This window comes from Kryptolebias marmoratus, linkage group LG15, assembly GCF_001649575.2.
Source record: "Kryptolebias marmoratus isolate JLee-2015 linkage group LG15, ASM164957v2, whole genome shotgun sequence".
NCBI lineage: Eukaryota > Metazoa > Chordata > Actinopteri > Cyprinodontiformes > Rivulidae > Kryptolebias > Kryptolebias marmoratus.
In genome coordinates, this window is record NC_051444.1 from 5,662,240 (window position 1) to 5,675,055 (window position 12,816).

The window sequence follows — 12,816 nt, forward strand, 5'->3', positions numbered from 1 at the left end:
CAAGATGCTGCACTGATATGTGGAATTGTAACACAAATTTCTTACTCTCATCTCTCAAAGTCAGTTTAAAGTCTCCAATTAAACTAAAGTGCAGACAGGTGAGATTTGAATCCAGAACCTTCCAGTTCCTGTTTCAGTTTTGTCTTTGTTTCAGATTTTGGTGTTCTGGGTTTATCTCTGTGTAGTATTGGTTTCCAGTGTCATTTTGAGTCATGTTTATTTTTGCAACCCTCTCGTAAGAAGCTATTCAGGGCCAGTCTTCAGACAGTTACTCATGTTTATTTTTATTCCTGCTTAAACTCTTGCAGCTCCTTTTATCTGTGCTTGAGCAAACAGAGCTCATATGAATCGTAGTTGATCCATAAAGCAGCATCCAGACTTCTCACTGAAAGCAGAAAAAGAGACCATTTTACTCCTGTTTTAGCCTCTCGATAATGGCAGGTTTGATAACCTGCACCAAAATGTATTATTGATCTTTTTACTACCTATATTCCTAAACGCAGCTTCAAATTCTCAGCTAAGGCACTTTTTAATGTTCTAAAATCCTACATAAGGACTAAAGACATTACACTGACTGATTCCCTATCTTCCTTTAAATCTCTTTAAAAGACATCTTTCTATTAGAGTGCATTCACTATTCTGTGACTTTAAACTTCATCTAAACTTTTATTACTTTCTTTAATTTCATTTTTAGCATTTTTAATTTTTTGTTAGTCATTTATTTCACATTAATGATATCGCTGTAACTCGAAATTGTCCTTTGGTGTGAGTGAGAGCGTGAATGGTTGTTTGTCTCGTTTGTCTCTGTGTGTCCCTGTGATGGACTTGAGACCTGTCCAGGGTGTCCCCGTCCTCTCGCACAGTGGTGGCTGTAGATAGGCACCAGCTCTCTACAACCACGTAAAGAAGTAGGTAAAGAAAATGGATGGATGGATGGATGGATGGATGGATGGATGGATGGATGGATGGATGGATGGATGGATGGATGAAGAGTATCATTGTTTAATATGTTATTGTTGAGGTTTCACACATCACTGCTGCACGTGTAATAAAGAAAACACACCAGACACCTAAGAAATGTCTTTTTCTGTCCTTTGTTAGCAGCTTTGAATCAGTTTTGTTGAGGAGAAATTCACCTGAAAGAAATAAAGATTATCTATTTGTTCTCAGCCGTCGGCGTCCTACTTTGTTCTTCTGTTTCTCCTCTAAAGATCCAGAAATTTGTGGGTGAAGGTGTAGGAGTTGGACCACAAATCACAATAACGCTTTCAAATAGCTGAATAAGTGCTCCTCCTCCCTCTCATCTCCATTAAGTGGTTAGAAGAGTCGATAGGAGCAGCCGAACTCTGGGGGACTGACCTTATTGATTTCATTTATAGGGAAGGAGGGCAGCCATTAACCGAACACTTCCTGTGGCCTTTGGAGCGTCTCAAACTCAGACTGCTGAGAGCCTTACTGTGGTGATATACCAAGTGATTGATTATTTTTTTATTGTAATATTGTGTTTTAGTTAAGCCATATTCTGGAGAAAAAAAAAAAGATTAGTTTTAATGTTACAAACAAATCTGCTCGTGATGGAGCTTCGTTTAAACCTCTGATGCTGTTTGTATCATTTTCTTCAACCCTTCTCGGCAAAGAAATATTTAGTGGAATATGTAGGAAGACAGACATTTCTCTCGGGAATAAATGGGTTAATTTGTCTGTGGCTTTAACAAGTTGTCTTGTAAACTAGTGGACATATTTTAATGAAACTTGTAGAAAGTATTCAATGGACGCACAGCTGGTGAGTTTTTAAAAATCAACCTGATTCAAGATGGTTGTCAAAGCCAATTGATCTTAAAAATCACAATATTTAGCTACAATTTTAGACATAATCACCTAAAACCTTGTATGTCTGTGGCTGAGACTGATTTCCAAAACATATTTTGAGTGCTAACAGATTGCTCAAGATCTTTGTTTAAAATTTTGCCATTAAACCCTTGAAGTCAAGATTACAAACTCAAAATATCTTATGAACCACTGGTCAGATTTTAATGAAACTTTCAGGAAATAATCATAAGAAGCATCAACACAACTCAAGATGGCCACCACAGCCAACTGAACTGAAAACATACAAAAAATGGTAATGATTCAGTCAATTCTACAAACGTTCAGCAAAGATTTGGTGTGCTTTATTTTTAGGATTTTCTTCCAAGATTCCTAGGTCTTTAATTATAAGACAAAGTAATGACCACTCATCATATGTTCTTTAATATTGTCTGACTTTTTGCATGTCTACACTTGTCAGTAGAAACACTCAGAACAAACACAAATTTGTTTAATCGTTTTATATATCAAAAAGGAAATAGATTATTTCATTTTGACATCAACAAACCTCTCGATTTACACAGCAACAGAAGCCATAGAATCACACTGTAACTTCAGAGGCACAAAAACAGGAAACTTCTTACTAGCTCAGGTTGCACATTTGCCATTTTGTCAAAATCGCATGTTTAGGTTTCATCCGTAAAGTCGGTGAATATTGTGACAATGGGACGGGGGCAGGAGGGGGATACATGTGGAGCAACAAGGGGTTTGTAGGGTGGGGTGGGGGGGGATCCAGCCACTGATTCAAAGACACAACTAAATGCAGAGGGGAGGGGGAGGCAGAGAGAGGAAGAGGAGGAACAACAGCACAGTGACACATTCAGTGTAGATCACATCAAAAAGCAAAAACAGGAAGGTGAAGAAGAGCGTCCGCCTCTCAGACGGAGCTCTTTTTATCATTCTCATCTGGTGAGCAGCCCGCTCACAAACACCTCGACTTTTCTGTTGTGTTGTCAAAGCTGTTTGTGTTGGACTCTATTACTAGATTTTTATACATTTATATATGTTTTTTTCTCTTTACAAGTTTTTTTTTCCTACATTTATTACCACAAAAAAAACACAAGTTTTAAATTAATGAAAAACTACTTGTGATGTTCGACCAGAGCTGTTACTGTGGTTTTATTGCTTTGTACACTGAGTCATGTTAGCTTTCCTCAAGTCTGAACTGCTCTACCTAAAAAATATTGGACTTTCAGCTAAAACAAAGCTTCTTTTTTTGTCTTATTTTCTACACCTTTGGTTAATTGTGCAAACAAATCGAAGCATCACTGACAGTTTCTGAGACAAAAACTAAAAAGTGCTTGAAAAAAAGCAAAAACAAATGGACACACACAACAAATTTCACTTTTTTCCATGCATAAATACACACTCACACACAAATCTACTCTTTATAGTGACATGAGGTCCCCACAGACGTGATAAAATGAATAAACTTGGTCCCCTTCAGACCTTGTTGGTGTAAAAACTGAATGAAAACAGAACATGTGATTCTGGCGGATGTTGTGTTTATTCCAGAAAGGAAACTTCAGTCTCTTCCACACATAAATCCTTATATTTTATAGTGATTTATAAAATATCCCATTCAACAGTGGAAAGAAAATACACAAACAGCAGTGTGTTTCAATTGCACATATTAGTGATTGCCACTTCTACTGTATTTTCAAAATAAAATATCTCATTCCAGTACCCTTTAGATGTAAACAAATATAAAATACTTGTTCAGGAATGTTCACAACTTCTATATTTTTTTTACTTTAAATGTAAAATACTCATAATCACATTTCCTAAATCTCTTTCTCATTTTTTATGTTGTTTTCATTTATTTGAATTTGGCAGAATTCAGATTTAAGGAAGCTTCATCAATCATCCTAATATTCCAGTTACTGTTTTTTATGATTAATATTTGTTCAAACCACCTGAACTCATAAATTATAACAAAAAAACATAGTACTAAAGATCATGTTGTGTTATTCAAGCCTGTTTTGCATTTCTTTTATGAGAATAGATGTTTGTCCATAAACATTTACATTAAACACATTTAACATTGTGACACACAAAACCATAGAAATGCATATAAAAGATGCCTGAAAATGACCTAAAGTGAGGTGCTACTAATACTTAATGTTGTGGTATCACGTTGGATCAAACTACAGGGTCACAATGACGCTCATTAGCTGAATGTTTGTGAAACGCTTGGACGTTTTAAAGGAGATCTTTATTTTCAGGGGCTTTCACAATATGCTCAAGTTTTGGTTCATTAAATTAACATTTCCTGAACTCTTCTGCAAATGTTCATACTCTCGTCTTATTAATCTGTTCTAGTTGGGCAAAATTCTCACACTGATCTGATTCGGGTCAATTCACACAATTTTTGCATTGCACAAACCCTCTTTTAAGGCCAAGTCTGACCATAAAATTTGTGGTCCCTCAAAGTGTAAATTTGATCGTTAAACTCATATATCTCTATAAATATTTGATCATAAATATTTCTGTCTTATATTAAAAAAAATTCAACTAGACATGTGGTCACATGGCAGTAATGTGGAGGAAAACAAAGATGAAGCCACAAAACAGCTGAGATGTGATGAATTAAGGAATCAAATCGTAAAAAGATAGTTCAGATCTTTAGAAGGGGGGTTCTGTGAAAAGGTTATGAACAATCAACATCTTACCTGTTGAAGAATAGCCTCAGTTTGGAGAACTTGGGTTTAATTCTGACCAAACTAACAAACTAATGGCTAATTACCCCACCAGGACCAAAGTGGATTGCAAAATTTGTTTCAGTTCATGTCAGTGCTGGTTTATAAACTGAACATAAAAAATAAAACAACAAAAGTGCTACAACTAGCTGCTTCAAACCTGTGCTTGCAAATAACCACAAAATTACAAAAAAACCACACAAATAACAGCATACTATGAAACTGACAGGTGATGTAAAGGCATTAAAATAGCATTTGCATTGACAAGTAGGTATTTTTTTCTTTCTTAGATTAGAACTGATTTAAAATGGCAGCAATCAACTTTGGTCTTGACCTCCGTAGGATTAGCACTTCACTCTGGAATAAACGTCAGATGTCTCAGTTTTCTCTCGTTGGAATCGAAACCAGCAGGATCCAGTTTACGGGAGTTTATTAGGAGCTTTAAGTCTCCTCTGCACTCAGACTTGGTGTCACATGACTTAAAAAGGACTTAAAGCTTGTACAACAACCAGCCTGTGGGGACATTATTCCTCCTCTGGCTTCAGCTTCTGGGATCTGGTATGGTGTCAAGCTTTATCATACAGTATGCTGATGGATTTAGACTATTTTTTTCAAACTAAGATCAATTAAAAAGCTGTCTACAACAGGTAAAATAATATTTGTTCATAACCTTTTTACAGAACCCCACTTCAAAAAATCTGAATGATGGCTTCAGCTGCAGACGTGCACAGATCCTAAAGTGAAATCAGATTTAAAAAAATAAATAAATAAAGCATTTGAAGATGTTAACCTCATCACAAGTCAACGTGTCACCTATCAAATCTCTAATCTAGGTCACTGTTTCAGGTCATTTACATACAGAAGTCAGTGAGAAGGAAACGAAAATATCATACTGGTGCTTTGAAAAGACACGTTAGTCAGGAGCGATACAGTACGATCTATAACATCAGAGTTTCTAGTGTCTGTTTAGTGTTGTGCAGTGATATTTCTACACTCAAACGGCTGGTTTATAGGCGGCTGTACTGTAACCATTAACCTGACCCGTGATGGTCAGTCATGATGTGCTTTCTATGTTTTTCTACAGGCTTCAGTGTGGTCAGAAAGCCTAGGCTGATGGGATGGAAATAACCACGTTTACGCACAATTGTACTCCAAATAAATATATCTATTATCAATATGCATATTAGTACATTTACATACTGCCAATTTGATATGTGCTACACCTCTATTCATCAAATATCTTTATATATAGATTAGTTATTTTTACATTGAGTTAATTTTTTTAGTTTTTTTGGAATTTGTGCAAACAATAAGACAATGGATTGTAGCTTTTTTTTCTCAGTTGTTGATATTCGTATGACTAAAACTGATGCACACACAGGAAAATGAGTCAGCTTGTGTGTTTTTTGTGTTTTTGGTCTAAGAATACCCCTCGTCCTGCCTGTAGCCTCCGTAGCCTCCTTCCTGTGCTTCCTCCTGGACGTACTCCTCTGTCTTCTCCCAGCCGGAAGCCCAGCCTCCGTTCACTTGTGTGGTCGCACCGTACGTTTTAGCTGGACCCCCAAAAGCACCGTAATTCTGGGTGATGTCGCCAGTCTCCTCTGCCAGCTCGTCTTCATCGATGAAGCCACATTTCTCCTCGCTGGTGAGCTCCGGGTCGGCCCACGGCTGTTTTTCTCCCGATGCAAAGATCCCGTAGAAAATAACCCCTCCGTAGTGCACAAGGGAAGCTATCAGGAACACGTACTGCCACTCCTCTCGAGTCTAAAAGGAAAATGGGGAAAATGTGTCATTATTTTGTTTTCTAAAAAAAAGTGCTGGTTCTCAGCTCGAGATGTTCTTGTGTAATCACCACATATCAACTATTTGTGAAAATCAGAGCTCTCTTATTGATTTTAATGAGAACAATTTTTGTGACCTGAATTTTAGGAAATGTAATTCATTCAAATTTTCATATAATTAAGTGGCACAGCCATTGAGAAAACGTGCTTTATGTTTGATTTGTTGACAGAGGGTACAGGTTTCATTACTACGTTGAAAAATTAGAAAACGTTAACTCAATATCTCTGGTATTAGTTACGCAATGTAATTTAGGAACAATGGGTAACTAAAAACTATCTCTTGATCCGCTCAAGAGAAGGAATTTCATTTTATTTTATAGGGAATTTGTGAAACATTTATTAAACTCATAACACACATAATTGCAAACACATACTGTAACTTAAGTATATCAGCGTAGTCCTTTTTTGGTTGTTTTTATTGAATGTAATAAAAAATCTAAATAATGAACTTGTTTATTTATTCATTTATACTGTTTTCATGTTTAGAGGCTTTACCTTATTCTTTGTCATAGCACCAACAATTAGTGGGCACACCATTCCAGACAGAGTCCCAACACCGTTGGAGATGCCCATTAGGATGCTGGCATAACGAGGAGCGATATCCAGGTGGTTCACATTAAAGCCTGCGTGGTGGAACACATGTAGCATAAAAAAAGGAAAACACTGCTCACAAATTTTCCAGTTTGTTGGATTTTGCTGCTAAATTTAGGGAAACTGTGACAGTATGTATCGAGTTAAAATAAATGGTACAGCTGAAAATAAAATCTGCACAAATGGTGACCATCTTGTTGCAAAAATAGGCATCAACACATTCGTTGCCGTCCTCCTCCTCCTCCTCCCCCACTCTGGCTGCCTGAATGAGTAAGTGTCCTCGTGAGCTGCTGCACACTCACTGCCTGCCTGGCGTTTCCCCCGAGACAGCGAGCGCTGAATTATTAAAGACTCCAGGAGAAAGCTTGAGAACAAGAGGCAAGAAACTGATTTTGCACACAGAGCTCTGCAGCCTCTGTAACTGAGCAGGAATACGACAAGATCTGGTGTATGAATGGAAATAAAACGGCAGTGCTTCCTGCAGTCAGATGTCTAAACTCCTGTCTCACAAATGCTGTGAATGTGTCACAAATTATGACACACAAAAAAACTCACTTACACCAACAAATACTGGAAGGTAGCTTCACATTTTGCTTTTTAAAGACAAAGGTTTTGAAATGAGATTCTATGGAAAGGTTACAAACAATTAATGTCCTACCTGTTGTAGATAGCTCCTTGAATGACCCCAGTATGAATAAATTGTTTATTTCTAACCAGTCTGACAAGCTAAAGACTAGTCTGAACGCAAAATGGATGACTACCACCTTAAAACAACTCCAATATGAACATGTGAACATTTGCATAAACTGCCATGAAATCTTGCTGAAATAAAATGATGTTCCTGAAGAAAGTAGCACAAGCTGCAATGAAAGTGCTACAGCTAGCTGCTATCTGTGCTTTCAGATAACCACAGAACCTTGTGTCAAAAACTGTAACGCAAAATGGACATCAACAAAGGTTTATGCAATAATGTTCACTTGAAAAGCTATGAAATGTTTCAGATTGGAGTTATTTTAAGACAGCTGCAATCCATTTGGTTCTCATCTTTGATCAGACTAGCTGTTAGCTCACAAATCTGGTCAGGATCAAATTTATTTCTCCAAACTGAGGTTGTTCAAAGAACTATCTACAACAGGTAAGATATAATTTCTTTATAATGTTTACAGAACCGCACTTCAAATAATTTAACTATTGCTTTGAGATCCGATTATATGTTTTAAACTCTGCAAATCAAACAATAGTACAAAAAGCTGAACAGCTGGAGATTTTGTTTCAACTACAGAAGAGTAAACAATAATTTATAGACTACATTTTAACTAACTAAACAACATATTTCTTACCAGATATAGCAAATCCACTGAAGCCTACAGCCAGCACAAGGAAGGAAATAGCCACCCCTTTGCTGTGGGAATATCCAACCACGAGCAGTAATGTGGCCTCCATGCCAAATCCTGGAAGAGACAGACAGTACTGGTCACACAAAACACACACTAAGCCCACAGGCTGCTGGTCATCGTGGTGCCAATTGAATTAAGCGTGATACATGCTCTGCACTCAATTATGTTGGTGACAGATATGAGATCAATGCACAGTCACAATCAGTTGGTCAGCTTGTGTGCTGAAGTATTGAACAGATAGCTCTTTGCAAAAATATGAACTCAATCGTTTCTGGCAGTAAAAAGAAAGCAGAGAGGCTCTGGCACCATGAAAGTCACACCCTGTAGCTGTGCACGGAGAGGTGTGGAAATCTTTAACTCATCCAAAGGTCAGACTTCTCACCTCCACAGTTCATGATTTTCCTGACTGTGGTCGTCGTCAGGATGTTCTTGCTGCGCAGGAAGTCGGCGAGCTGACCGCCGATGGGCACGATGATGGTCATCACCAAGTGTGGGAGGGCGGAGAGGATGCCAACCTGCAAACGCACAAAACACCAAAATGGAACTTAAACACAAGCCATTTATCAGGTGTTTGTGAAAAGAAAGCAAAGCATTTTTTTAAAATAAAAATAATAAGAGATCACAAGATCTTTGCCCAAAACATTGGTGAGCTGGAGGACAATATGCATTCTATCAGGGAAAGCTAGTTTTACCACAAATGTATCAGTTCCAGAGTAAATTATGGCCTCCTCCTTTTTAAAAATGTGTCAATCTGAAGCCCAAAGTTGTGTTTGTAAAATTTTAAACAATCTTAAGATGCCACATGTTTGTCAGTCTTCCCTGGACCTTAGTTGAAAGCTCACCTTGCTTATCTCAAAGCCAAACACTTCCTCAAAATACGCAGGCTGGCTGATCAGCAGCAGGTAGAACGTCCAGCTCCTGCAGAAGTTTGCCACAATGATTGCATAGACAGGCATTGAGGTGAAGAACTTCCTCCAAGGGGTCTTGAATTTCTGGAATAGAAAAAAAGGATATAACTTACACTGAAATACCAGCTGTAACTAGTAGCTATATAGTCAGTTAGACACAAAACAAAACAATAAAGCTGTTTTCAATCTTCAGCTTCCCCTCCTCACCTCTGAAGGCCCCATCAGCTTGGCACTCTCTCCAATGCTCTCCTCAATATAGCAGCGCTCCTCATCCGAGATGGAGGGGTGTTCAGCAGGGCTTTCATAAGACACTAAGATCCAGAACATGTACCAGAAAATGCCAAAGCATCCTGAAAAACAGAGGACGTTACAGACCCCTGGTTAACTACAAGCTGAAGCCCATTTTGACCTCATCAGGAAGCAAAACGCCCGAGAGAACAAAACTCAGACAGGAAAGCTGACTGTATCCAGCCTAGAGAGAAAGATTGGGGATTATTTATTGATGGAGCAAAGCAATAGGGATGGAAATCAATACCCAGTCTGCCTGGATAAATCCATTTGACTTTCACTGGACTCTGGAGCTGTCACACTCTGAAGGCTTAACCAAGCTGAGGAAATTGTATTCATATACATTTTAAAATAATTTCTCATTCTGTTTTGTTATCTGTCAGTCTTACCGTAGACGTAGAACACTGAGGACCATCCTGTGTACTGAACCAGAACCCCAGCTAGAGGCATGGCTATTACAGCACCAGCATAAGAACCTGAAAGGCAGCAACACAAGGACGTTAACTCGTGAGACACGTGTTAGCAAAAGGCAGCTTTCCAGTTCTCGAGATTTGGTTTGTTATAAATGCTGGAAGAAGGCTGTAAAAAGAGGTGTTTACCACAAAACGAGATGGTGGCCAGACGACTCCTTTCCAGTGGTGGAGCCCATTTACTCCAGATGCCGTGGCAGGCCGGGTAGGTCACTCCCTGAACACCAAACAGGAGCAGCTGGATGAGATTATCAGGGACTGTTTGCTCGGTGTTATCACACCAACGCTTCATTTGGGAAATGTTTGCATCACTGAACCATCTGTATCTGTTGATTTTTATCCATTTTGAGCTTCTTCTGTACATTTTTTATTTCAAATCAAATTATTTTCTGCATATTTTGTGCTATTTTAAACATTCTGCTCGATTGGGAACAGTGTGCTGTGACTTTCAGTTTTTGTAATTTTTATACTTTTTAACCTTATTTACAAAACATTCCCTCATAAAAAGCACTTTTAAATCTCTTCAGCTCCTTTACAGATATTGTTCTCTGAAATCAGTATAGTTTCTATGCTGTATTTCTTTTCGCTTTTGCTGAATGTAGCTTTTAACTAAGGTTTGCTGATTTTAGCTTTTAGCTATGGTTTTGCTACATTTAGTTATTAGATACAGTTTGATACACCTAGCTATTTTTAGCTACTGTTGTGTTATTTTTTGCTTTTAGATACTGTTAAACTAATTTAGCTTTGAGCTAAGATTCTCTTCTCCTTGTTTTAACTTTAACAGTTCAGTAAGAAATCCATCCTTCAACATATTTCAGTAAAGGCCTTCATCTCTCAGCGTTCACACTGCGATTTCACAGAAAATGTTATTTTTATTCCCTTCGCACTCCATTTAAATACCGTTTGAGGGAATCTATTTAAAAGAATGAAATTAAACAAACACATTTCTGCAACAAAAACTAGCAGAAATTAACACTTTCACCCTGACAATTAGCAGAACAAACTGAGCACCTGATGAGCTTTTCGTGGAGCAAAGCAGCAAATGTTGATCAGCCACTAATTGGAACAAACTGTGCAGATATGGAGCACAGTTTTTACAGTCCAGAACTAGATTTTTCTTCATTTATGCTACATTTTCAGACCTGTAAAATCAGCTTTAATGAGTATTATTTGCAAAATACGAGGATTGTTCAAATAGCAGGGATTCACCAGGACACTGATATGCCTTACGTCAGTATTTTCCTTTTCATACATGGATAAGAATACTCTGCTGTAACCAGGATACAATGTGAGATGGAAAAAAAAGCAGGAGAGTCCTACAAAAGCAAACTGTAGTGGATGGGATCAATAAGACTCATCTCACATTTCGTCTGGCTGCAGTTTCTGTTACATTTACACAGAAGCAGCCTCTAATGGTGAGAATGAATTCTGTGCTGACCTTTTTATTCATAAATTGCACTAATATCATTTGACATTGCTGTCTAAATGAGTGAAACGTATTCAGACGCTCTTACCTCCACCAGTCCTTGTAATATTCGGACAAACAGGACGCAGCCGTAGTGGACTCGGGCAGCAGAGGGGATGAACATGTTGAGGGTGGAGGTGAGGACAATGGCTGCACCAAAAACCCTGCGAATGGAAGAAGAGTCAGATAAATATTTCTGCCAAATTAATAAAAAAATAACATTAGATTAGGTTGCTATATTACAAATTATTGCCTTGGGGCCTTTTATAATTACACTATTCGTTTTTATCATTTAAAAATAGCTCATCTCTCTTTGTTTTATGTCTCATTTAAAAATATTTGAACCCCTTTCATCCATCCACGCAGTTCTCGGGCACGATTGGCCCTCAGCATTCAGCTCTTTTGTCGTCAGAGAAATAAATATTTCAGGCAGAAACGCCCCTTTAAGAGCCACACTGTCGCTTGGCAACGCTGTCATTTCTGCACTGCTTTAAGAAGAAAAATGGCTTTCATGAATAATGTCGTTTTATTTTAAACCATTTCCAAGAAGAAGAAAAAAAGATGCGTCATTGTGCAGGGTTTTTTTTTCTTCTTTTACCAGATTGTGTCTCATTTTGTAATAAAAAAAGGTGTGAAAATACAAAGAGATTTCCCGTTTTTAATTGTAAGAAGAAAACAAATAAAATCAAAACAAGAGGAAACGAGCCAAGGCCACAAACACACCGAGCTGGTTCTCATTTTTGCCACATTCTCCCACCCCTCTCATCTGCACGTGGGGTGGGAGGGTGTGGGTGTGTGTGTGTGTGTGGGGGGGGGGGCCCTAATCCGGTGGAGATTACTGTTGGGCACGAGACCAGATGATTCGATCATTAAAGCCTTGCGTCAATCAACTAGATGAGGTTCACACAAACTGGGAAAAAATCAATTAAAAACAGAGAGACAGGATTTATGACTCCGTGTTTGAGTTATTTATTAATAATAATGTTTGTCTTTTTATTCATTAAATATCATAGTTAAAGAGCAGCTAAAGGCCTCTTAATGAGCCTTTAGGCCCCCGTTTTCAGTTTCGAGGGGATTTTTTTTTTGTTTTTAATTCAAAGCTGACTTGTTTTATCCAAACTTGGAGCCTAAAATCTGCACCGTCATGTTAACTTTACAGCCGGATCTCCACATGAAGGCGCCATAATGAGTTGGCAGAGCGTGTGAGAATTAAAGGCTGTTTGGCGCGCAGAGCGGGTCTGGTGTCCATGCCCCGAGAGGGAGAGACAGATTAGACCCGGTCCCCCCACCA

At 38.2% G+C, this 12,816-nt stretch overlaps 1 protein-coding gene across 1 annotated transcript in view; it reads right to left on the reverse strand.

Annotated features, from left to right (window-relative positions):
* Positions 1-2,149: 2,149 nt before the first annotated feature.
* slc17a6b (solute carrier family 17 member 6b) overlaps positions 2,150-12,816 on the reverse strand; it is a 14,434-nt gene continuing 3,767 nt past the window's right edge. The window contains exons 4-12 of the mRNA XM_017404446.3: positions 11,575-11,689; positions 10,190-10,277; positions 9,980-10,066; positions 9,510-9,652; positions 9,237-9,386; positions 8,777-8,909; positions 8,338-8,448; positions 6,902-7,029; positions 2,150-6,329 (exon numbers count right to left, since the gene is read on the reverse strand). Of these exons, the coding sequence (XP_017259935.1) occupies positions 5,985-6,329; positions 6,902-7,029; positions 8,338-8,448; positions 8,777-8,909; positions 9,237-9,386; positions 9,510-9,652; positions 9,980-10,066; positions 10,190-10,277; positions 11,575-11,689 (1,300 nt within the window). The 3' untranslated portion in view covers positions 2,150-5,984. The remainder of the gene's footprint in view (positions 6,330-6,901; positions 7,030-8,337; positions 8,449-8,776; positions 8,910-9,236; positions 9,387-9,509; positions 9,653-9,979; positions 10,067-10,189; positions 10,278-11,574; positions 11,690-12,816) is intronic.